Here is a 26940-nt window from a genome sequence, read left to right on the forward strand (position 1 = left end):
TTTGGTTTCTGAAAATTCAGCATTTATTAATCCTATGTTTTAAACTTAAAGATTGATTCCTGGATTTCACTTCCTGTAACAGTTAAAAGCTGATAGAAAACCCATTCTTTTCTAAGCAGTTTAAGATCTCTAGCCTCCTTCTTCAAGTCAGTTTCTTTAAATATTCTTTCAGTTCAATATTTCTTCTCTTGTGCCTCAGATGGCTCTTTTAGTGAGGACTTTAAGCATATCATCATTACTGTATTGAAAAGCAAGAATATGGCAATTTATATCTATGATACAAGTTGGAGGAAAAAAAGCCTACAATTCTTGACAATTTCCTATTCAAAAGCAACATTCTACAAAGAGACTAAAATTAAAAGAATATTTATATTCCATAAGGATATTCAATCATTTACATATTCTATATTACTTAATACCATTTTCATATAGAAACGATGCAATTTGCAGTTTTATTTTTCAATCATCTAACTTTTTGTTATATTAAAATCATCCAGGGATGTATTATGTGCACCATTGCAATATGAAAGAAGCTTCCAGGAATATAACTTTTCCAACTCCTCCTCTCCCAATGGTCTGGATTCAATCTTTCAAGGTACAAAAATAATCTCATATTATTAACATAAATAGTAACAAACATTTCTGTATAATTTAATCTGATTATATTTAGTAAATATATTTATGCAATTCTGTACACAAAAACTGTGCCTTTTTTGTTACATAAATTTTCTTACATAAATTTAACATTCAGTCATTCTCCTCAAAATATTACATTTGATCCTTGCCTACCTTGTTCTATACCTAGTCTTGGCTAGATAAGAGAACAAATTATATTAATGTCCATCAAATGTTGATTTTTGGTGCATATGAAATCCTAAATGTTGTCTTTCGAAATAGGTATGACATGAGGATTATAAAAGACAGGTAATAAATATAAATGCTAATTGTGAAAAACCATTGCCTATCATAATTTAGTATTTGAATAATAAACATATTCATACTGGATAATGGAAATGTAAGCTTTAGAAACTTCAGAACTACAAATCTATTCTGATTTCACAAAGTTGTTTATTCAGCACTAATTCATACTTCCAAGCTATCCGTAGATGTGTTTTTTCAATGGTTTCCATTATCCCAGGATTCAGTCAAAGTATATTCAACATTCTGAATTTTCCTTCTTTAGCAGAACTGCTGTTAATGTTTTGCTTTAACTTTCCTTCTTGCATCTTTATGTTTCTTCCGACAGTCCTGAAAATGTTGAAAGTTTAAAATAGTTATGATAAATTTTGGTATTAATTAGCATTTCAGCTTTTAGCATCTGAGCAGGGTCCATAATACCATGAATAGAAAATATTAAATTAGTTTTCTCCCCTTCCAGTAATGCCTCACAATGAATCAACAAGGGCAAAATGCAGCTTTCTTACCAGCTGGATTTCAAAGTGGAACTAGGATGCATACTGACAAATGAATATTATACAAAAACTTATTAAAAGAAAACAGAATGAATCTTAGATTGTGATTTTGGTTTGCTAGGATCCTGGATCAAAAGTGAGAAATAGCCTTTGGCCCAAATATCAAGAATATCCTTAGCCACATACCTCAAGCAATATTTGGCGCCTGCTTTCCCAATCCTCTGTTTCTTCATCAAGATCTGAAGCTTTATAGAATAGCTTGGGGCCCTCTAGAAAAGGCATAAAAAAAAATGTAAGCTTTGTCAACTGCCTGCCCTGTAACCAAGAAAGAAGCAAGTGATCCCTTTAAGCCAAGGACTCAGGGGCTGCCTAGATGAAACAATTGTACTTCAGTAGCTTAAGGTATTATGGTATTTTCTATCCTGCTGTTGAGATTGCATGCTTTCATCCTCGTGGCTTCAGGAAAAAAAATGCACATATAAAGTTCACGGACCATCAGATTTAACACATTTTGAAACCTAAGGTTTTTCAAGAACATTTCTCTTTTACAAAAGAAAGCTGCCTTTTTCTCCTCATCCTTGTATTCCTCTTTCCCCTCAACATTTGCTTCAAAGATTCCCCAATTCTTTGAGGCAGAGCTTAAAAACACCTGGAAGAGGTGGATAGAAAATTTTACCCTTCCAGCGCAATTATAGAGGCAAAACTATATGGTCCTGTCAGCCACAGGATGCTCCTAAGATTGTACTTGATCTTTTAAAAACTATTTTTTAAAAATATCACCAAATACTGGTTTTCTGTGCAACTGCAACCATTGTTCCAGATAGAAACTTCTTAAAATGACATCTATTTTAATAAGTTTTAAGCTAGACTTCTTTGGCAACTAAAATAGGTAATGTTATTCATAGCAATCTGAACTCATGTTAAAACTCTCCAAAAATGTAGAAAAACTTACAGAAATTATGTATATTGAACGCACAACAAACAAAACTTAGGAGACCTCTGAGTTAAATAACTTTGATGTTTACATTTTAAGAATAAATCTGAAGAATAGGTTTGTTGGTAACTAAAATAATTAAGATTTTTTTCTGATTTTTACCTTTTAATCGGTCATCATCTTGTGAGAAGAAGAAAAATCTAATATTTGAATGTAGTTCAGCTGGGGAACTGAAAAAGAAACAAAAGTATTAATTTCCAAAACAAAGACAAAAAAACTCTATTTTTCCAAGCCTGAGCAATAAATTCATTTTGAGGAAGAAGTATATCTTTTTATTTCAGAAATGAATTAAACAAACAAGTATCTTGTATTTGTTTGTATTAAAAATCTGGAGATTTCAAACTCTCAGAAATAATCAGGAAATAGTTGTTATTTTTTTCAAGAGCAAAACCCAGAAAGTAATGCTGACTGACTGAAATTATAAGGTGGACATTTCAGCAATTTGTTCACATGTTATTGAGGGATACAAGATCACACAGAAACTGGAGTTTCCTGCCTCGTTGTCCTTCTTCTGCAGTCCCATATAATCTTTAGGAAAAGCATGGGGTATGATGGGAAATGCAAAGGGACATGAAAGTCACATAACATTGGTTTAAGGCTTTTGGCTGCTGCTAATGAAACTATAGTATACAATAGACATAAGTGGCTTCACTTGGAAAAAAATTGACAGTCAATCATCTCAGAATGTGTAATCTGGCTCACTATGTTAAATTTGAGGTCTATTTTATCTAAAGTTCAATGAATACTGCAAATGTATAATTTACCTTTCTTTAACATCTTGTACTTCAGCTGCTTCTGATTCTTCGTCTTCTGAACTACTATCTTGAAAACGGGGGTCTTCTTGCCAAGCTACTCGTAAAGGTTTTAATATTTCAATTATGTACGGATCTATAAAAAAGGAAAGGAAAGCAAGACCCAACCATTTTCAATACATAAAAACATTTACAGGTAGTCCCCAGCTTAAAGCCATTTGCTTAACAACAGTTCACATTTACAAAAAGTGATTTACAACCTGTCTTCACTTTTAGGATGGTTGCACTAGCCTCACGTTCACATGATCATAACTTGTGTGCTTGGCAACCGGCTTGCATTTATGACCAATTGCAGAGTCCTGGGGTCACATGATCATGATTTGCAACCTTCAAAGCTGATTTCCAACCAAAAAGCCATCAATTGGGGAAGCTGGATCCAGCTTTTGATTAGCCTAACAATCACTTAACAAGCACAGTAAAAAATGGCTGTGAAATCAGGTCCGGTTCCTTGATGACTTGTTTACAAACACAGCATCTTACAACGGAAATTGTAGAAAGAATTTCGAGGTCAGTAAGAGGAAGATTGTTGGAGGTATTACACTGATTCTGTAAACCCCTTAAAGAGGGTTGTAAAGCACTATGAAGCGGTAGATAAGTCTAAGTGCTATTGCTATTCTAATATTGAAAATGCTCTTTGTAAAGCAAGACAGTATTGCAAATCAAAATATGTAGTTCCCAGGTTATTACATATTAATTCCTTTCTTAGATATTGGACTCAAGTGTGCAAAAGCTGTTAGCATGTTATTAGTTAGGAATAGTCAACATGTTTATATCAACATGTTTGTTTCTATTGTTTTATTCCTTCACTATTGTTACCTTTACCTTTATCATTTTTCTGTTTTATTATTGTAAGTCACACAGAATAGCCCCATGGTGAGAATTTAATGAATGAATAAATAAATAAATAATCTATTTTTAACTGAAAACACAATCATAAACCATCATAACTAAAATGTTTGCTGAATCACATTGACAGGTCGAAATGGAATTAAATAGTGCTCTGGGAAGTCATCTAGTCTACTCTCTATTCAGTGCAGGATTTACAGATGAGCTTCCAGTCTCTTACTAAAGGCACATCCATGAAGAGCATCATTTCACGTGGCAAGCTGTTGAGCATTTTGTTCTCACAGATAACTCAGGTAAACTCACAAGCCAGATTTAAATATATTAGTTCTTCCATTTTGTGGTCCCAATCTAGTCATATGGTTGAAATCAGGCATCCCAACTTGTGGGCCATGGCCCACTGTCAGGCTGTGGCCTATTTGCAACCAGGCCATGGTAATAGAAAAGGTAATATGCAGGCACAAATGACTTCAATTTGATTGATACTGTAAAAACCACAGAAAAGCTGTTGAACATATATTTCGTCTGAGTAATATTAAAGTTCTGTAGAAATAAAAGATAGAAGCAATGTTTAGATATGAGCAAATTTGGAATATTATGGATCATTTCCATCCATCAAGCCTAGCAACCAGGGCAGGTAGTACAGAACTGGTATAACATATTTCTATTCATCTCTTATCAAAATAAAATCACTGTTCTTTAAAGAAAAGACCAGCACAAATTGCAACACAGTGATCAGGTCTTAAAGGGTGCCGCTAATGCAAAAACATGTGTTTGAAATACTGAGACTATGGTTTAGATTAGAATATGTAAAGATACCTTCTTTAATAGGTGATCTTGCCACTTCATCACCAAAAAAGGAAAAGGTGAAACCCTTGTTTCCTTCTTGTCTTTCATCATTGAATTTTGGTATATCGGTTGAAGGGGTTTGTTCAGCATCATCATGTTGGTCCCATGGTATTATTTCTGTTTTTTCATCCTGTTTTGTAGTTCCAAGAGCTTCTCTTAAGTCCACTGAGACATTGTAAAATGTATCTTTAGACACCTCAGGCAGTTTCTGAGCTTCTTCTTTTTTCTTCTTCTTTTTAGCTTTACTATTTGATGTAAATAGTGTGTTAATTGCTAATATTTGACTGATCAAATATATAATTTTATACAAGTAGTTTGTATTATATAAGATGTTTACACCAAAGAAATACAAATGCAGATGCTTTCACAATCCATTTTTGTTAATGCATTCAATATATAAATCCCAGTAAACACAATAACCTAACTTGGATTATTTTTTTCACATAGTATAAAATATTTGTACTGATTTATAGTCCAATTCATGAAAGGTATAACATTTAATTTCAACATTTGATGACCAATGTGTTTTCTAAAAAAAAGGAATCCATCCCTCTTAGAAATCCTGACAATTAAGAAATATTTTAAAATTGCAACTTTTCTCTGAAACTTTTCCCAAGTAAAGATTTTCTTCTCATTTTTTCATTCCAATTATTAATTAAAACAAATTTTTTATTCATTTGCTGAATAAAATAAATATTTGACTCTAAACAGTCACAGAGTTGAAATAGTGAATTGGTCAAAGAAAAGACAGCTTAATTCTTATAATCAGCTACTGATGGAATCATTACCTCTCTTTTTCAGTATTAGCTGGCTTTTTTTCAAACACTGCATGATCTTCCCTTGTGGGGTCATACCGTAAGGCATTCATATCTCTATAAATAAATAATATTTATATAATAACAAAAAGAATTAAGCATCCTTAAGTAAGTTTAGATACCATAAAAATTCCACTGGATAATTTTTTTTTTCATTCTAGGACATTTATAAGTATGTTGAGGAGCAAACTATATATAAATCAATAAAATGTCAAATAATTTTGAAAAAAAAAAACTATATTAAGTCTACATTTCTACTTAGAAGTAATTCTATTGAGTTGAATGGACTTAATCTGTTAAAAATCGGTTTAAGATTGTAGTCTTAATTAGCAATGTTATGTTATCTTTGTTCACAATCAGGTAGACATGTATTTTTCTATAAGTGTCAAGAAATAATTCAGTTTTATATGAGACTGATTAGATTATTAGAAAGGATTGCAATTATTTCATTATTTATGCCAATGCTTCTGTGCTTCCCTATTTCAGGGAGGACTTGGTATCTTAACAGTACAAAATCTTACAGTATTAAAATAACAAATAACTTCTAATCAGGGTTAAATGCTTTATATTTCATTGTAGGTCCATAATTTCAGTGTCTCTCAAAGCTTGTTGGCAATGCTAGATGAATTAGTGTTAGGGGAGTACTATGAATATAATAATTATTTATCTGGTATTAGTTTTTCTACTAAAGTATTTTTCACACCTGAATTTCTGGCCTTCTGCAGCTAGCTTCCTACATTTGGGAGGGTCTATATCAATATGTAGAAGATTTTTCAAGATCTCAAGAGTCTTCTTTTTTTCTAAAGAAAGTTCGTCTTCTTCCTCTGTTATCGATTTCTTTGATTTCTCTGACAGGGAAAAAAATGGAACAGACTTAGTTACTGAATTCACAGAACTGATACCAATTGCACTCAGCCATTACATCAAACCATATATTACTTTATCACACAATTCTATATTAGCTCAAAAGTTGTGCAGGACAGAATGTATGAGTACTTGGATTAAAGACCAAAAAACTGTAGTGCTGTATGTTAAAAGATCTTAGTGCTGGGTATTGGGTTGGTAATGGCAGATTTTAGATATTTTTTAATATCTGGTTTCAATATTATTCCTGAAATAGTTGTAATTTGATCACCTTGAATTAAACTCAACTTGAAGGATTACTTATGAGCCATGGTGATGCAGTGCAGTACTGCAGGCTACTTCTGCTGACTGCTGGCTGCCTGTAATTTGGCAGTTCGAATCTCACCAGGCTCAAGGTTGACTCAGCCTTCCATTCTTCCGAGGGAGGTAAAATGAGGACCCAGATTATTGGGGGCAATATGCTGACTCTGTAAACTGCTTAGAGAGGGCTGTAAAGCACTGTAAAGTGCTATATAAAAGTCTAAGTGCTATTGCTATTATTAAGATACAGGATAGATTGATGCTGATCTGCAACCAAATTTGTGTAAATTGAAGCTTGCTTATAAGTCTAAATTAATAGATTCAGTCACTGCCCAGGCTTAGCACACTGGCTGTGTCAGGTCAATGTACATCCTTGTGAATCTGGATATGAATAAGATTCAGACAGAAACAGCTCCAAATTTGTCTGTGTTTTTTTTTAAATAAATTTTATTGATTTCACAATTACAACAAACCAGCAACACATACATAAATGAAAGAGAAAAAAAGAAGAAAGGGAGAAGAAAATAGAAAGAAAAAAATAGAAATCAATTAAAAACATTCTCATGTTCAACAGTTTGTAAGACCTCTTTTTTATCCTTATTTTATGCCATATACACACACCTAATCCTTACATATATCTGTGTATCACTACTATGGATTTATCCTATCCTCTTTTGCCTTTTAGTGTGAAGTCTATCTTTGGTCTATCCATTTGTACCAGCAGTTCCAGCTGTTGTAGTATATTGAAGTGTCTTTATTTTTTAATGCCAAAGTTAATTTGTCCATTTCTGCACAACTTGAAATTTTTTTAATGATCATCTCCTCTGATGGAACACGAGGCTGCTTCCAACATTGTGCAAAAGCCAATCTGGCTGCTGTCAAAATGTGTATTATTATATATTTCACTTTTTTTGATATTTGTTTATCAAAGATCCCTAACAGAAAGGACTCTGGTTTGAATTCAATCTGTTCTCTTGTCATTTCTTCCAGCCAATTTCTAATTTTCTGCCAATATTTTTGAGCTTCTGTATAGGATCACCAAATATGGAAGAAAGTTCCCTGTTTTTTTTTTTTTTTGCATTTCCAGCAATTCGGACTCATATTGGGGTGCATCTTCGCTAATCTTGAAGGAGGAAGGTGCCATCTATAAAACATTTTATAGGCATTTTCTTTGTATGCTACCGATTTTGTAATTTTATTATTTCTACCCCAGACCTTTTCCCATTCTGTTATGGTGATGCTACGTCCTATATTCCTACTCCAGGCTACCATGTTCCCTTTTACAATTTCTTCTTCTAATTCTACTTCTAATAAATAATTATAAAATTTTGTTATATTTTTTTTTGCCTGATCCTAATAAAATTTTATCTAATTGCTGGAGTTTATTGTTAATTCCAAATTCTTTTTTGTCCTGTTTATATCTACTTTGAATTTGAAAATATGCCCACTGATCAATTTTTAGTCTCCGCTCTTGAAGTTCTTGCCGCGATTTCAAATTTCCTTGTGTATCCAATAGGTCTTTATATTTAATCGTTTTAGTGATATCCAGATTATTTGGGTGAATCATTGCCTCCATTGTTGAAATCCAAATTGGTATTTTTAAATAGTGTTTTTTCCATATTTTCTTCCAATTAGTTAATAATGAGTCTCTGATTAGGTGTCTATGAAAATATTTCTGGCTAGTTTTCCCTACATCCCATAAAAAAGCATGCCACCCCCTCTGCAAGTCATGGCCTTCTAAGAATAATATTCTCTTATTGGTTAAATTCACCCATTCCTTCAACCATACTAAAGAGGCTGCACTATAATACAACTCCCAATTTGGAAGTGCCAGCCCTCCCCTGCTCTTCATATCCTGCATTGCCTTTACATTTATTCTAGGTTTTTTCCCTTGCCAGATAAATTTTACAGTTATTTTATTAAGTTCTTCAAAAAAAATTGTGTACTTTGATTGGGATCGCCTGAAAAATATATATAGGAATTTTGGAAGAATATTCATTTTAATAGCAGCAATCCTGCCTAATCATGAAAGTTGCAGCTTGCCCCATGTTTCTAAATCCTTCTTTACCTGTTGCATCAATTTATCATAATTATTTCCCTTAAGTGTCTTACAATGTGCTGTCAACCATATTCCTAAATATTCCTAAATATTTAACTTTCTTTATCACTTGTATTCCCATAACTTCTTCTAGTTCTATTTTCTGTTTTTCTGTTAAATTTTTTCTGTTAAATTTTTAGTCATTAATTTTGTTTTTTTCCTATTAATTTTAAATCCTGCTACTGCTGCAAATTGTTCTAATTCATTCATCAGTTTTTATCCTCTTTCTATTAGTTCTATTAGTTCCTCAATGAAAAAAATCATATCATCTGCAAACGCTTGCAACTTATATTCTTCTTTCTTAACCTTTAATCCTTTTATGCCTGGGTTCTGTCTAATTCGCATTAGTAATGCTTCTAATGATAATGTGAAGAGTAGGGGTGAGAGTGGGCAGCCCTGTCTGACTTATTTTTATTGGGCGGGTATATTCCCCGTTTATTATAATATTAGCCTGTTGTGTATCGTAAATGGTTGTTATAATATTTTCAAATTTGGTGCCTAAATTCATATTATAAATTTTTTGGATTAAAAATTGCCAATTTAAATTATCGAAGGCCTTCTCTGCATCTAAAAACGTAAGTGCAATTTTTTTTTCGGGGTGGGCTTCGTAAAATTCTAAGACATCTAGTACTATTCTTAAGTTGTTCCCGATTTTTCTGGTCGGGAGAAATCCATTTTGATCTTCAAATATATGCTCATTTAACATTCTTTTTAGTCTACTTGCTATAATAGAAGTGAATATTTTGTAATCAGTATTTAACAGTGAAATCGGCCTATAATTATGTATACATCGTGGATCTGAATCCTCCTTCGGGATCAGCGAAATCAATGCCCCCCCTACATGAGTCCGGCATCCTGGCTGCCAATAAGATGTCATTAAAAACTTCCACCATAAGAGGTCCTATTTGTTCTGCTATTGCCTTGTACAGCTCCCCTGGAATCCCATCTGGTCCCGGGGATTTATTGTTTTTCTGGTTCTCTATTGCTGATTTCAATTCAAACCAAGTAATATCTTCGTTTAATAATTCTTCCATTTCTTCCCCAATTGCTTTATCCTTCATCTAAATAGTTTCTTATTCTATCTTCATTAACTTCTTCCTTTTTATATAACTCTTCAAAATACTTATGGGCAATTTCTTTTTTCTGTTCTGTCTCCTGTTGTATATCCCCCTTTCCATCTATTAGCTGGTATATCAATCTCTTTTCTTTCCTTTTTTTTAGTCTATATGATAGCCATCTCCCTGGCTTATTAGCATGCTCAAAATAAGTTTGTCTAGTTGTATTCAAATTTATAATCATTCTCTCTTGTTCAATTCAATTCAATTTATGTTTAGTTATTATCTGATTTTGCAATTTTGAATCCTTTGGGGTACTCTGTAATTGAGTTTCTAATTCCTTAATTTTTTGTTGTAATTTGTTTTGCTGGGTGTATTTTTCCTTATTCCTCTTGGCGTTATAAGAGATTGTTATACCTCTTATTACTGCCTTCATTGTATCCCAAATGTTTAGTTTCATAGTTGCTCCATTATCATTTTCCTTTAAGAAATACTTTAATTCCTCCTTGAGTTTGTTGGTGTATTCTTTTTCTCTTATTAACTGAGTATTTAACATCCATCTTTTCTTGGGTTTTTCCCTACCCTTCCATATTATCTAAATTGGATTGTGATCCGCCCATTCATTAGGTAAAATTTCAATCCCTTTTATCTCATTTGCTATTTCCCCATTCACCCGTGCCATATCAATTCATGTACATATTTGATGAGGAATAGAATGTAAATTGTTTTTTTCTCGGGATGTGATCTTCTCCATATATCAATCAAATTTTACTCCTTCATCATTTCCATACATATCTTGGGAAGCTCTCTTTCCCCGCTTTGTTCTTCCCCCCATTACTGTGGTCTTTTTGATAATCAGCAATAGAATTAAAGTCTCCTATGATACAAATATTTCTTTTTTCCAATCGTACTATTTTTCCATAAAGATGCTTAAAAAACTCTTTTTGATCTCCATTCGGGGCGTAGATTACCACTAAGAGAATTGGGATGGCATTAATCCAGATCTGCAAAACCAGAGTTCTTCCCTCAGAATCCGACCATATTAAATCTGCTTGCAAATCCTCTAACATATACTGCAATCCCTTTCTTTTTCCCCATGTCTGCTGGTGCGGTAAATAGCTTCCCTAATTTTGGACATTCTAGGTATTTTTCATCTGTTTTCTTTATATGAGTTTCTTGTAGGCATATTATATCAACATTTTATTTGATTAGTTTAGCTATTATCCTTTTCCTTTTTATCGTCGAGTTTAAACCATTTATATTAATTGATAGTAGTTTCTTTTTTTCTTCCATTTAATTAATTCTGTTTCGCTCTGTGTCTTGTAATGGCTCCGGTCTCTCCTTGTGCCTGAAGATGTGTCCTACTTTCTTCTCTCTCCTGTTGTAGATGAGTATTTCTTTGATTTCCTAAAGTTCCATCTCTGTTCTTATGATAGCCTTGATCTTCCTGGGAGTTTGTTTCCAGTTCATTCTTACTGCTCTGGTCTTCCAGACCTATCAATCATTCATAAAATTCCTGGCCTTTTCCATGGAGTTTATTTTAATTTTCCTTTCGTTCCAAAAAACTAACATCCCCTCTGAGATTAGCCATTTAAATACGATTCTTTTCTGATTTAGGTAAGCTGCTAAGAACTTGTAGTCTCGTCTTTCTTCTCTTACTCTTCTTGCTATTTGTTTGAGAATCAAGACTTCTTTGCCTTTATACATGATTGTTTCATCTTTTGAAATCCTGTATATGATATCCCAGACACTCCTTCTTGCAAATTGTATATGGACTTCTCTTGGGCATTTGTGGCGTCTCGCATAATTAGTGCTAATCTTGTAAACTTCATCAAACTCCCTTAAGATGTCATCTTTATCCTTTTCCAATAGTCCAGCCAGTATTCCCGCCATTAGTTGTTCCAGGTCTTCTTCTTTGGATTCCACTACATTTTTAAAATTTCAAGTATGTAGCAGCCTTGTCCATCTCTAGGTAGACCAGTGAGTCCTCCATTTCTTTACTCACATTCTTTAATTCTTCATCTACCCTTTCTAATTTCCTTTCGGTTCATCCAGTCCTTTTCTCTACCTCTTTTATTGTTGCTTCATTTTTCTCCCAAGGCCTGCTGTAATAATCCAACTTTGTCCTCTACTTTGGAGATACCTGCTTTCATTTCTGCTTTTAATTTCCCCATCTCTCTTTTAGTTCATTGATATCTGCTCTCGTCTCGTTATGGGTTTTCATCATTGTTTCTTGCAGCTTCGTCATCGATTCCTGTAAAGTCAGCAAAATTGATTGGATGTTGGCATTCGAGATGTTAGCTTGTTTCTCCACTGATAATGTTTCTTCTATGGTTTTTTGTGCCATGGGCAAGGCTGTTGCCGTCGTAGTTGTTAACGCCGGGGTGACCTTTCTTCCAGTTTTCAGAGCTGTAGTTGTTGTGGAAGTCATTTCTTTTAAGATTTGTTTCTGTTGTTGTACTATATTAATTATACTATCCCAAATTAACATTCAGTGATAGAATCTCTGTATTAGGATTGACCGGTATCTAATTACTTAATCTATCTATCTGCTGGATAGCTGTGCTCTTAACTGGTTACTGGAGTATAAGTACTTATATATAAAAATATTATCACTGTATTATTTTAAATCCAAATTCTAAATCACATATATAATTTTGTAAGGTCTATGCTCAGCCTCTATACATAACTTCACGTATAATATATATAAAATATATATATAAAATATATCCAAATCCATCTATAGTTAAATATTATAAATATGTGTATTTATCTAACCTTATTTTAAATATTCTTAAATACAAACAGTATTACATTCGTCCCCAAGTGGATTAATTGTGATCACACAATAAATTATAATATTAATACATAAAATCCTATAATTATTAATTAAATAATACTTAATGTTCTTACTATTTTCCCTATATATCTAATCAAAGTATAACTATTGCTATTATTAATAAATCAATTAATTCAATTATTTAACAATCAGTTACAATAAGCAATTTTCCTTTCCCCACTATACATATTTATAATCATTATAAAGAGAGAATAAAGAAGGATAGATAGTTCATCATAGCGCCAGATGGTGGGGGGAAAAAAAAAAAAGAGCAAATGTGTACAGAAAAAAGGGAGTTAAAAAGGGGAAAAAGGAATTTTGAAGTAAGTTTTTAGCTTTCCGTCTCTAAGTTTGAGAGCTTTTACTCCAAACGCACGGAAGTGGGGAGTTAAAAAATGCTTAGTGACTGCAATTACACGGTATCTCCACACATTCGGAAGCTTCCACTTTTACTTTTTGTCTTAGCGTTCCTAAGTTCAATTTTCCTGATTTTCTTCAGATGGAACCACCTCTTCAATTAAATCAGTATGCTCCCTAAAGGGCTGTTAAGTGTTTTATATCAGTTATATTGTTACGATAGCTTCAGGGTTTCTAAGTATCGCCTGTGGCACCACACTGTCTCTGTTCCGTCAGCTCCGATCTTCTTCCCATCTCCGCTTTAATAAAGTCTTTCAGAATAAAAATCAAATGAGATAGTCCAAATCCTCCACAATTTCCAGGCATCTTCCAGCCGCTAGTCTCCCAACCTCGTAAACTTCCCTTTTTACTCGTTATTGTCCTCTCTCTCTCTTCTGTCTGCCAAGCCCTTTCACTTTCACTTGCCTCGCATTTGCTTTTTGGCCGCTTTCTTTTAGGGCTCTGGACAGACACTTGTAACAGCCTTATAAAAGTTTATAGCATTCCAATCATCCTCTCTGCCGCTAATTTTCTCTGCCACACTCTTCCCCAATGATCTCACAAACTGTCACTCACTCGCTTCTTTACATTGGTAGCAGTCCGGACTTCAGAACCGCCATTGATAGGGGGCTGTTTCTTGCTCGTTGGGCTCTAGAGGGCTCCTCTTCACTGCAGGGGGGTTGCCTTCCCCACACTGCAACCCGAGTCTTCCCCATGCCGGCACAAATCTTTCTGGGACTTGTGCACCCTCAAAGGATTGCACCAACCACAAAAAGAGATTAACTGAAACCACAGACGGGCTTCTGCACCTCTGTTCGTCCTTGCCTTGGACGAACAGTTGGAAGTCTCCAAATTTGTCTGTGTTAATTAAACTATATTTCATTGTACAAAAGCATTTTCTTTAAGATTAGCTACAACTTATCTATTATCTATGCTTAAAAAAGGAGAATGAATGCATGGAAGTCTGATTCTCACTGCAACTATTTTGTACAATGAAGAAATCAAATTTTGTCATATCCAAACCAATTTCCCTGCCCTGGATATACCAGTATTTTCTTCATACTTTGGTTAGTTTTAATTTAAGATGCCTATTTCTATTTTTCTGATCAGATAGGTCTTCAGTAATCATTATCCACTGTCTATATATCATTAGTACTATGATTATTAGATTTTTATCCCACTTATATAACTTAACCTACATACACACACACACACACACACACACACACACACACACTCTCAAGGTGGTAAACTCAAGGTGATAAACATACCTAATACCTCTTCCTTCTCTTATTTTTTCCACAATCATGACCCTGTAAAGTAGGTTGGGCTGAGAGAGAGTAATTTGTTCAGTCACACAACTGGCTTTCATACCTAAGGCAAGACTAGAATTTACTGTATCCTGGTTTCTAGGCCCGGACCTTAATCATTGGCTCTCTAGAGAGATAGTAATATCTCTATGCCAGTAGTAATGCATTGCAAGAGGTATAGCCCCCAAAACAAATAGAAGCTCTCAAGTCATCTTCTAAAATAACCAATAGCCTAACAAATATAATTAAAGACACATATCCAAGCATTTTTCATCATTTTCAGTTTACAGTGGAAGATGTTTCTAAGAAATTCTGTGAAATACCTTTTTATATTTTGAGTTTGTCCCTGTTAAGTACAAATGATAAAAAATGTAAATATACTAATATACTTAGTATTTTTCCCTGTTCAGAGGAAACATGTTACTACTCTTTCCACTGTTGGATGTGGAGTCATGTGTAAAATGTTTTTGAAGGACCTTTTGATCTATGCAGAGGAATTACTGCGAAATAAATATTCAAAGGAATTGTAGAAAGAGGTTTATTGTAATGAAGTCTTGCAAGCATTCTACTAGCAATCAACAGAATACTGTATACCTTACCTTCCTGATCACTATCACTTTCAAGGAAACGAGCATCCATACGAAATCTTTCATCTGTGCCAAAATGTGACTGTAAATGCATAAGCTGCAACGAGAAAGAGTAGTAACAGAGGGATTATATTCTTTATTGCAATTACTTTTTCAGAACAGATTTTTTTTTAACTAGAATATCCATTTTTGTAAAGTGTTTTACTTGGTTTTGCTCTTGAATTTTCCTTGGTAAACCAAAGTTGTAAACATAAACATTTTTTAATTCTTATGAACCTCTTTCAGGTTTGCCACTTTTCATGTTACTCCTTTATTTCTTGTCTATGGAGATTCTCAATCATCCAGGTCATGGTTATTCTAAAGGTGCTTTTCAAAAAGCTGAACTTTCTTGGTTTTTTTCCTTGAAAATGTTTCTCATCCAAGAACTTTCTTCAGTTCTAGAACTGAGGAAGTGAATTGAAGAAGCTTCTTGGGTGAGAAACGAAACGTTTTCAAGAAAAAACAACAACCAAGGAAGTCTAGTTGCCTTTTTAAAAGCAACGTTGGGACATTCTTTATTTTGTGGTACCATATTTTGTGAAAGAAATAAAATGAACCCAAGGGACACAAAACTGTTCATAGTAGAGAAAGACTGGATTATAGAAAAATGCTGCCTAATGCAGGAAAGAAACTGATAAAATGAATAAGATTTATATCCAGAGCCTAGAGACAGAAGCATGTGACCTAGCAAATGCTTACATGTTGGATAAAACTGCTGGAAACTGTACACAATATTAGGAACACTTATTCCAGAATTGTAAGAAGCCATGAAAATAATACACTAAGTAAGCATACCAACCTTCTCTCCAGCTTTGCCCTCAAACTGAGGTTTGATTTTGAACCGATCATTTTCACCAGCTGCAGTGTCTGATTCTTCATCGCTGCTCTCAAACAGCTTCCCAGAAGTTTTGGGTGTGAACTCCTTGGGCACAATAATGAACATGCATTTCATTTGAACAAACTCATTCTTGGGATAATGCCAAATGTTTTTAGCAAGTACTCCACCAGCTATAGCAAGATAAGAGGTTAGGAAAGTATCCTTCCCGCCCCTCCTCCAAAACTCTTTTTTTTTTTAAACAAATTTTATTAATTTTATCAAGAAACAAGACAAAACATCATTAAACACTAAAAAAAAAACCGCTTTCCATCATAGATCTTTACAAAGCAGGTAACACATTATTTTATATCACATTTTTCTAATTTATCTCATTTTTACATTATCTGCTCATCTTGATATCCTATCCCAATTTCTCCTTTTCCTTCTATTGTCCAGATTATATTTCTTACTAATCCAAATTTTTGCCTTTTTAAAAAAAAAAACTCTTTTCTTATTCCCTTAACCATGGCCCAAGCCATTCTCTTTCACCATAAACAGAATGGTAATGGTTCCTGAGATAGACGATACCTGCTTGTCACCTAAACAGTCTGCTGAAACTAACAGAATTTTTCTGTTGCATTTTAAAAGAAAAACTCAAATAATTTCCGATTTAATTCAATGGAATCTTGCAGAATTTCTTTACCCCAATTTGGGAAAACAGGCCTGTGTTACTATTTTAACAATAGTGTAGCAGTGCATAGCAGTGCTACATTTTGTTAGTATCTGGATTAAGTTATTTTATATTTACCTGTATCTTTAGTAGCTCAGCCTCTGCTCTTTTATAGGACCTGTATTAATTGTTAAACTTATTTGTTTTTTTCCTCTTTCTTTTTAAAGTGTTCTAACTGTATCAATGAGGGCAACTATAATTTAAAATAAGTGGATTTTTTTTTCTTCAACCACTAGCTACAGAAAATTTGTGTGAAGATGTAAAAATAATCTCTAAGGATAGAATAAATTCCCTTCTCGTTTGCTCACCTTTACTGGGATCTTTCCTGAAGATTCTTCTTCAGCACACTCTTGTACTTCATTCTCATTATCTGAACCAAACACGATGTGCTTCTGTTTATTTGTTGACTGAATTTGCTAAAATTACATTAACAATTAACTAGGGATTATTAGGGACATAATGATCAAGGAGTGAAAAGAAACAGAGATCCAACCATCAATAAAGGGTCTTGTGGCATCTTAAAAAAATGAGAATCATAGTATGATTTTTGTGTGGATCAGACTCAAGTTCATTAGATTCATACATTCATACTCATCATTCTATTCCCTTTGGGAAGTTACATTATAAATGCAGAAGCAGAAGAGGAAATAGTAAGGCAAAGAAATTAAACAAGTAAGATAAGAACATACAGCTAAATCTACTTTACATCAAAATTATTCATTACACCTCTCCATGCCTATCTTAATTTCCATTAAAACCAGTTTTATATAGACCTTTTCTTTAAATTTCTTTCTTTCCAAAGAGCTCCTTAATTCCATACAACCACAAATTTCACCAGTCTTCACCATCCTATCACTCTCCCTTCATAAATTTCATTTATGATTCACTCTTCATTTGTTCTTTTTTTCTATAGCTCAACTAAGCCATTTCAATTTCTTTCACGTCACTCTCTTTTCTATTCAATTTTATATCAACTCTCACTTCCATAGGGTTGAGAAGTATCTTGCAACTGAATGACTTGCTAAGAATAAAGCAACCATAAATGGTCATTTCCTACTTGTGCTGGTCGATAGATGGAAACAGTTAAGTGCAATTTATCTCCGCTTTGTTGATCTCCAAACGCTGACACTTTCTTCAATCACATTGACTTTCTAACAGATGTGCTTAAGTTTGAGTATGTTAGCAATGCAGCATTACTGAAATAACATTTATATATTTTACTTATTGCCGTTTATAGTTAAAATTCAGGTTATGACGAACTACAAGAATTATTCCACATAAGTATAAATAATTAATAATTAAAAAATTGCCATATTGCTATTTGTTTAAGTTCCAACTTATGTCGGCTCTGTACAATTCCTCTCAGTACTAGTCAAATGAAATAAATAGGCAAATGAAACAAAATTACCTGACTGGTAAGAGCTCCCTGAATAATTATTTTCTGGAGCTCCCATTCTTTCTGCCTCTCTTGTATTGCTGCCAATCTTCTCTTGTTGTCCTGTAGTTGCATTTCCATGTTGTCCGATTTCTTTGTTTTTCTGGGAGAAACTGAGTAGCTGCCTTCATTTTTTGGAGAGTCATTTAAATTTTTATTGTGTATAAGATTGGAAGTTGTTGGTCCCTTGGAAAGAGACTTCTCCTGTTGGGCGGGTTCCCTTTCAGAGATATGACTAATATTGTGGCTTATTTTCTCTGCCTTTCCAATACTGTCTGGGAGATGGTCAGAATACTCACTTGAGTTTCTAGAAAGACTTCCTTTAGGAATGTCCAAGTCCAAGCCTTTCAAGGATGGTGGTCTGGAGTTAAGTTTCTTACTCGCAGAACTTGAGTATTTCACTTCTGTAATACTTTTTCGAGACTCCACTTCATGTTCAAAAGAAGAGTGTTTCTTTTCACTCACATTTACATTCAATTCGCTCTCAGGCAGTATTTTGACGAGGGACCCCAGTCCCTTGAAAGGTTGAATATTCACCTTTTCCTCTTTTCGTTTCAAATCATCTTTGTCAGATCTCTCTTCTTTTAAAATGGCAGCAAGTATTTCTTCAGGGCAAATACATTTTTTGGAAGTGGTGGTAATTGTGGGGATCTCTGGAGCAGTACCAGTGTTCCTACCTGAGTAGTAGTTAGTTTGTGGTTGAATGGCCCCTTGAATTATTCCATTGTCTTCCTCTGAATCTTCACTACTTTCTCCAGCTAATTTCTCTAAATCTTCTAATGTAAGATCTAATCGGAAGCCATTTTGCATCATGGATTCATAATCGTCATCCCCTTCAGATTCACTTGTGTCTGAACATGAACCTGAGTTTTCCTCACTCTCAGATCTGCATCTGTCAAGAACAGCTTGTGCATCTGATGGTTTTTTGGATTCTGCTCTTTTTTCCCCTCCCACTTTGGATCCCTTTGAACCAGAAGATGGAGAACTTGCAACCTGGATGGTTCTTTCTGGCTGGCCATCATTCTGTTTTTCTGTTTCCTTAGAGCCCTCTAGAGATTCATATCTCTCTTTTTCATCAGATAATTTAGTCACAGCTATAATTTCATCAGTGTCAGCTGAATCATAATCAGATTCATTTTCTGCAGGCCTTATCAGTCCATGACACGCTTGAGCTATATGCTTGTTTGCTTTCTGTAGGGACCAATGAGTACTGTATTTCAGCTTAAAGTTATCACCAACAACTTCCATATTATCTTCAGCTGCAATAATAGAATTACCTTTCTGCTTTTTTCTCTCACTTGCTTCAATTGCTCTGATTTCTTCTTCTGAATCTATATCATCATTACACAGGCTTTTTATATGCCTAGAACATATGGTTCCAGCTATTAGCTTTGGACCCGAAGAGTGCTGATTAGGTGGCTTCCTGGAGTTAGAGATGCAGTTCTGAATTGGTTTTGCAGGGACGACATTTGCTGGGTTTGAGTTGACTTTGCCTAGGCTGTCACTGTTCTGTATTTTCGTTTTCTTGTTTGGTGGTGGCTTCTTAGCTTCAGGGAATTGTCCTTGCCGTTTCTTGCTCATGATACTGTCAGCTTCTTGCAGATGCCAAGTGAGCTGCGAAATGGGAACTGCATCCATAGGTTCTTGATCTAGTTTTTTAAGGTTCTGGCAATATTTGGAAGGGTCATATTTTATTATGTTGATTTTTGAATTAAGGAATATCTAAATACCATTGTACAAGGAAAAGTTCAGATGTTCTAGGGTGGTTTTTAAAAAAATAAAAGACAAAGCATTTTTTAAAATGAAATCCCATAGAGGTAGTGCTCTACTTACAAGAGTTCATTTAGTGACCATTCAAAGTTACAACGGCACTGAAAAAGGAACTTATGACATTTTTCACACTTAACAACGGTTGCAGCATCCCCATTTTACATGACCAAAATTCAAAATGTTTGCCAACTGGCTCATATTTACAATGGTTGCAGTGTCTTGGAATCATGTGATCTCCTTTTGTGACTGTGACAAGCAGTCAATGGGGAAGCCAGATTCTATCAACCATATTATTAACTTAACAATTGCAGTCATTCACTTAACAATTATCACGTAACTTTTTGAATACAGATGATTACAAAAGTTAATAAAGCATCTTGGTCTGTCATAAAGAACTTTTTTTTTTTAAAAAAAGTTGAGAAATATTCAGCATGAAAATGTGAGAATTAGCTTTCGGACAGTGAAAAACAATATGATATCAAAACTGATCGTTTCAAAAACAAAAGATGAATGAACAATCCAGAAAAGAGAGTACTAAGCAGCTTATGACATTGGGTGAAAAGGAGAAGGAAATGCCAGAATTTGAGTACTGGTTCTGTCTAAAGGACGTGTTCTTGAATCATTGCAGCTGATAGCGTTTTTTGATATGACTTCCTATTTTCTTCAATAATATTACTTATGTCATTTTTATTTCTTACCAATTTCATAGTAAATCTAAATATTAATTCACTGTGTGTGGAGTGAAGTTTGACAGAGCTACTTATGTCTTTTCATAAATTTCTATTGCTACTCAACAGATATTTCAATTGATTATACTTGTCTGGCATTTTTTCTTACATGGACAGCAAGATAGTGCTCCTGAAATACTATTATTTAGAGAATATTAGGAATTGGGTAGTAAAAGCTTGCAGAAAAGGATATTTTACTTTTGTGTTGATCTTTCAGGTGAAGAATAGGTAAAACTCTGCCAAATTTACTAACCACCCAGTCCTATAAAAACAAATAAAATAAGTATTATTTTTGGGAATGTTGCAATAAACTTTTACAAAACTGTTTTCACACTAGTTTTAAAGTTTGCAATAACATTTGCAAAACAACTTTACAGAAAGAAAGTATTTAAGCAATGTAGCAATTTTAATTTTTTTAAGCTAAGCAATACAAATTTGAATTTAGCCCATTAGTGTGGAGGAACAATATATTGCATTTCTTTCTTTTATATTTACCATACCTTATGATTTGGTATTTCGGTTCCTGGTACTGCCTTCACATGAAAATCTACAATTCCAGATTTCTTCAGAGATTTTTGAATATCTGTCATACCATTATAATCTGTTTTTTCTTTTGTCACACTCGCCTCTTGGCGCTCCCGTGCTAGTCTGCATCACAAACATGATTGCAGTTTAGTACTAATTAAACAGAGTGAGAAAGCAAAAATATGAGTGAAAAGTTCTTTTGTATTTCCATAGTAATCCTTTCCACTTTACAACATTACATGTCTTAGCAGTGGATAGGAGGTAGATCGGGACCTACTGCTGCAATATGCAAAAATTATCAAGAGGCTCTGTCTTCTATAATTGTAAGAATAAGAGCTGTGTCAGTTCACAATAAAGCTCACTCCCATTCTGCATTCTCTAAATGAGGTTGCTAAAAATAAAATAGATTTCTTTGGGATCAAAGTGCAAGTTTCATTCCACAATTAAACGGAGAAATGAGAAAGATTTTCTCAATTCTCAATTCATAGTATATAATTTCCACTGCATTTTGCACTGTATTTGGACTCTTCTCTCTATTGTAATCTTGCAAGCTTCATTTCATGCAAATTCCTTCCTTCCACACAAATGAATGGTTTCACCCAGCTTAATGGTTCTATTTAGGCAAGTTCACAAATAATCCAAGAATTTCAGATATATAAGCTAAAACCAGAGGATTTCAGCAACTGCTGTGTTTTACAAACAGGTTCTACAGATACCGTGTTTCTCACATAATAAAGCCGGGTCTTTTTTTTTTTCTTTGAGCCCCGAAAAAATGGCTAGGCTGTCTTTTCGGGGGTGACTTAATTCCCCCACCCTTGCATCTTTGGGCGGGCGGGTGGCGGTGGCTTGGATGTTGACCTCTGCATTGGTGGGGCACTTTGTATCGGGGTCAATGCAGGCAGCACCATATCTGGGTGTGCAACAAAAGTACTTCCTAATGGCAAGTCCCCCCCCCATTCCCCCCCATTTTGCATGTTTTAATATAGGCCTTAATTTGGGGGGAGGGGCTTAATTTCATTTCATGCCTATAAAACATGCTGGGACTTCCTATTGGGGGAGGCCGTATTGTTGGAGAAACAGGGTAGTAATAATATTCCAAATGGAACATCTTCTCTTTCTCACTCTTGTGTTAACAGGCTCAATTTTGAATCAGTCCTTTGTTTTGCAGTAGTCAGATTTGCTATCATGTTTTCACTTCTCAGTATGAGAAGCACCTCTCCCATTAAATATCTCCAATGTCACTCATACAGCATTCACTATATTTTTCTAATGTTTTGTTAAAACCCAATGTAAAATCTAATACCATATTGAGAACTTTAACCAGACAAGCAAGTCTTCTCTTCCATTCTTCAGTTCTCCATGATGCCTCCAAATCTGTTTCAAAGAATTGAGGGAGTCTCAATACGAGATTGAGAGATAAATGTAGGATTACTGGGAGTAACTGCTTCCATCCTGTTTCCTGCCACTAATGGAAACATACAATTGGATTCTGCCTGAATTATTTATAAATATGAAATTATATCTTTCTCTGAAAATCTTTATTTCCTCATATGTATGCTTGTTTTCATCAGAAACTCTATACAATATGCTAAGGACTACCTGTGTAAGAAGCTCTCTTTTGCTAATTCGATTTGTAGTGTTCCACCTTTCCATTTCGTCTTATTTAAAACTGATATACCTTTAAAGACAAAAAAAATAAAAATAAACTGGTTATTCTGCTCATTATTAAAACATTATAAACCACAAATCCCAAGAGGCCTCAAAGAGAAGAACAAGGACCAGTGTGATATAGCAGTCATTTGGGAAATATGGTGCTAGACTCAATCTCATGGGACATTTTCTCATTTGGAGAATGGGAAAAGAGAACGCCTAGCATGGTAAGAAGAAAATATTTCAGATTCTGAAAGACAACTGCTTAAGCATGCTTGGAAAGCTGATATCCATAAAGAAGGAGTAGGGTGGAACATGACCACATAAGAAAAATTCAATTAAATATTGGAGATGTTGCAGCAAACAGTATGTTAGAGTAACGGTCCCCAACTTTTGCGGCTTAGTGGCCCAGTGGAGGGGGAACCTGGCTGTGCAGGCAGTGGACTGGCACGCACGTATATGCGCACACAGCTTGACTTGTGCAAGTTGAGCTGTGTACGCATTTGCAGGCACGCAGTCCCACGACTTGCTCAAGTCAATCGGTGCACACATGTGTGCTGGCCCATTATCCGCCTGGCTTGTTGCAAATAGGCCACAACTCGGGGGTTGGGGACTTCTGTGTTATTTGAAAGATATGTATATTAGACTCTCCTTCCCTTATCAACAGGATGCACATAAATACAGAAATGTTTAAGGTGACTTGCACTAAAACTAAAGCTAAATTACTTACTGATTAAGAGTTACAACTAAAAAAAATTGGTTGTGAACTTCATCAGACTTCTCCTGTACACAGATTTTAGTATCATTAATCGGTTTTCATCCTTTCATTCCCAAGAACCAAAAACAGCATTCATAGTTTGTATACTTACATTTTTTAAGTTCTTTTTCCGAAAGGAGGATGTTAAGATATGCAAATGTCTTGGTAGGGTTCCCTGTTTAAAAATAACAATCTGATTATTCAAAAATGAAAAGAAAAACCTGATTTTCAAATTGTTTAAAATAAATAAGTGATCACTGTCAAAAGGAAAACAGAAATACCATGTTTTTCACACCATAAGACGCACTCCCCCCCCCCCCCAAAGTGGATGGAATTGCCTTTGCGTCTTATAGAATGAATATTGCGGCAGGGTGGAGGTGGGGTGTAGCACCGCCAGTGGGGAACGCTGGAGCCTTTGCTGACAAGCAGCTGATTGGCAGTTGGATCGGCCTCCTGGAATACTGCCGATTAGCTGTTCTAGGCGGTAGGAGTCACCACCGCTGCCACCTATTGCCTCTATTCGCTGGCAACCCGTTTGCCGCTGCCTGCTCGCCACAGATGGGCAGCTCTGATAGGCAGTGGCAATCCCCACTGCCTAGAAACAGCTGATCGGTGGTATTCCGGGAAGACGATCCAACCGCCAATCAGCTGCTAGGCAGTGAAGGCTCCAGCATTCCCTGCCGGCAGCAGAAATTCAGCTCAGATGACTGGTATGGGTGTAATGGAGCGGAGCCCTGAAAATCCATGTGCTGGGGCTGCAATAACCTAATAACCTGCTGATGCTGATTAGGCTGTTTGCTGCAAGGACGCTAGCCAGATGAATACTGGCTGGATGCTGGGAGGCAGAGGCAGAATTTTTTTTTCTTGTTTTCCTCCTCTAAAGCTAATGTGCATCTTATATGAGAAAAATATGTAGCAGCAGAATTGAGCATAGATTTTCTTATCAGTACATCCGATCAATAGAGCTTATTTCTGACTGCAACATAGGGCTGCCATTACAAAGCAGATGACATTATTTTTAAGCAATTTTAAAGCATTACCATGCTCATCCTTCCGGCTAATGATTTCAGTCTCTGTAACATTTCCAAACTTGCTAAATCTTTCATACAGTTCATCTTCAGAAACTGAATGGCCAAGTCCTCCAATGTACAGTCGTCTGACGAATGAGATTTGTTCCATTTTCAACAATTCAACAAATGTCCAAAGTACTATCCTTTCAGCTACAACTTTTCTGCAAAATGACAAGTGCATAGCAACAACAAAATATTTTCAACAATGTTAAGAGTTACTGTGATACAAAATATCTTCAGAGCAGTCCAGTTCATAGAGTTTTGTAAGATCCCCACTTTAATACAAAATGCCAGCTTCTCCACTGTTTCTATGTGTGACCAGGAAGAGAAAAAAGTCTATTCAGTATTGCTTTAACAGATTTCATTTACTGTTCTGAATGAACTATATATAGGTTTTGGAACTTAAGTTAAAATAATGGAATGAGAACAGGAAAGAGGAGACATATACCCAGAGGTGGGATCTGACCAGTGTAACTACCGGTTTGGTGGTTTATGATTTGTGTAAATCGTCATCAGCTTGCTCCCTGGACAACTGAGCAGCGCTGCGCACAGGTGCTCAGTGGTTGAAAAAGCACTTTTTTCCAGCTTTTTCAACTGCAGCTGTGCTGTGCAAAGCAGCTGAGGTTGAAAAAGCAGGAAATAAAGGTCAGGTAAGAGCCTGGGCAGGCAGGTGGGCCAAAACAGCAGCAGACATTGAACCGGTTCTGTGTCTGCTGCTCTTTAGAGCTACTGGTTCTACAGAGCCGGACAGAGCCGGTAGAATCCCACCCCTGCGTATACCCTAAGGACAGCCACAACTCAAGCTAAGAAGAGGGAGGCTGAGGCATTAAAAGTACAGTTTTTGATTATCATTCACATAAAGAGAAGAAATTGACTCTTTTTAATATCAATTTTAATGCAAATATTATGTTAATGTTTTATCTTGTTGTTTTTGTTTGTAAGCCACCTGGAGTCGCCTTTACATGAGATGGGCAGCGTATGGATATATAAATAAAAAATAAATAAAAAGCATCCTAGTATTCAAGCAAAATTCTAAAACAGAGTAATTAGCTCAACCTATTCAAATTTCCAACAGCTTAAAATTTTAGCAGAAGTCATCAACGAGGGGTCTTTGGTGCTCTCTGAGCTTGTTTATTTTCTTGCGGACGTTTCATTTACCCAAGCACTGATGATGTTACCTAGCTAGGTAATGAAACATCTACAAGAAAACAAGCAAGCTCAGGGAGCACCAAGGACCCCTCATTTCAATCCTGAGATACAAATACTCTCCCTTTAGAAATCATCAACCCTGCTCTGAAGCATCTTTTCAACACTGAGTCCTTCAAGTTTTAAAATCATCAAGAAAGTCCACAGCCTCAACCTCAATCAGACAGAAGCCTGCTGATGTCTGGTTTATTTTTCTTATATGTATCCATTTCATGTATCCATAACTATGTTTATACTTATACCTGTTATCTTATAATCGCTTGACAAAATAAATAAATAATAAATAAATAAATGCTGCCTTTATAAGCTGAAACGCCCCCACTCGGACTATTTAGAAGCCCAACTCTTAAGTTTAAAACTCTGCAAGTTATCTATCGGCTACCAGATTCGAACTGTTCAAGATCCGGGCGACTCTGAAGTGGCAGTATAGCAGAGAACTAGAACTCGCTCTCGCTGCCGTTATCTCGCGGTCGCCGGGATTTTTGCATTTCAGATCTGCTAACCTTGCCTTGCATTTGCTCAGGGAGTGATGCCTGAACATCACGTTGGAAACTGGGCACCACCGACCCTCATTGTAACTCACCACTAAATGCAAGGGACTTACTGGCGTGTAAGAACTACGTCCAGCTGCACACCTCGCACTTCGACGCGCCGCTCTTCGGAATCGCCCGCGACCTAGTGCGGCGCGCGACGCCAAGCGTGGTCACAACTGTTGCTTCGTCGCCTGCTTTTTTTTTTTTCTTCCACTTCCTCACCACTTCCGCCAGACTACCTGGGGAATTCTGGGAGTTGAAGTTCACCTATCTTAAGGTTGAGAAACATTAGCTTAATTTATCCTAAGTGGCTATTCTATTAGGTTTCTCCTGAAAAAGACGCATGACAGAGAAACGCTGAAGTGTTAATAGACAGCGGCGATAAGTTCAGGTAGGCGCGATACGCTTCTCCACCCAACCTGGGGTCTCTAATCTATACAAACGCGTGGATCTGTGAGCAATTTTATAATTTTAAGCGGAAATTCGGATGTTAAGTCTCTCTATAC

General features: G+C 35.4%; 2 protein-coding genes across 5 annotated transcripts in view; one reads left to right on the forward strand and one right to left on the reverse strand.

The window, feature by feature from the left end:
• Nucleotides 1-26640, reverse strand: NOL8 (nucleolar protein 8). Of its 3 annotated transcripts, none has more exons than XM_087923967.1 (17): nt 26537-26640; nt 24666-24856; nt 23738-23800; nt 22818-22896; nt 21194-21341; nt 20884-20955; nt 18169-19890; nt 17069-17176; nt 16013-16135; nt 15187-15271; nt 6429-6573; nt 5699-5782; nt 4881-5155; nt 3171-3294; nt 2509-2576; nt 1599-1681; nt 1-1248 (listed from the first exon to the last, which is right to left on the reverse strand). In XM_087923967.1, exons 2-17 carry the CDS (start codon nt 24802-24804, stop codon nt 1195-1197), a joined length of 3372 nt encoding a protein of 1123 aa, XP_087780093.1. In that variant the 5' UTR covers nt 24805-24856; nt 26537-26640; the 3' UTR covers nt 1-1194. The 3 variants fall into 3 exon arrangements, with proteins under 3 accessions (XP_087780093.1, XP_087780091.1, XP_087780092.1); XM_087923965.1 differs by having other exon boundaries at nt 26506-26624; XM_087923966.1 differs by having other exon boundaries at nt 26485-26619.
• The window catches only part of CENPP (centromere protein P), a 147581-nt gene continuing 147271 nt past the window's right edge, over nt 26631-26940 (forward strand). Inside the window, exon 1 of one of the 2 annotated variants that reach the window (XM_087923971.1) lies at nt 26631-26825. The gene's annotated coding sequence lies outside the window, so the exon portion shown is untranslated. The remainder of the gene's footprint in view (nt 26826-26940) is intronic. The other variant, XM_026724588.2, reaches the window with a different exon arrangement.

The sequence above is a fragment of the Pseudonaja textilis genome, chromosome 2 (assembly GCF_049901715.1).
Source record: "Pseudonaja textilis isolate UNSWEBS1 chromosome 2, rPseTex1.2, whole genome shotgun sequence".
NCBI classification, from domain to species: Eukaryota; Metazoa; Chordata; class Lepidosauria; order Squamata; family Elapidae; genus Pseudonaja; species Pseudonaja textilis.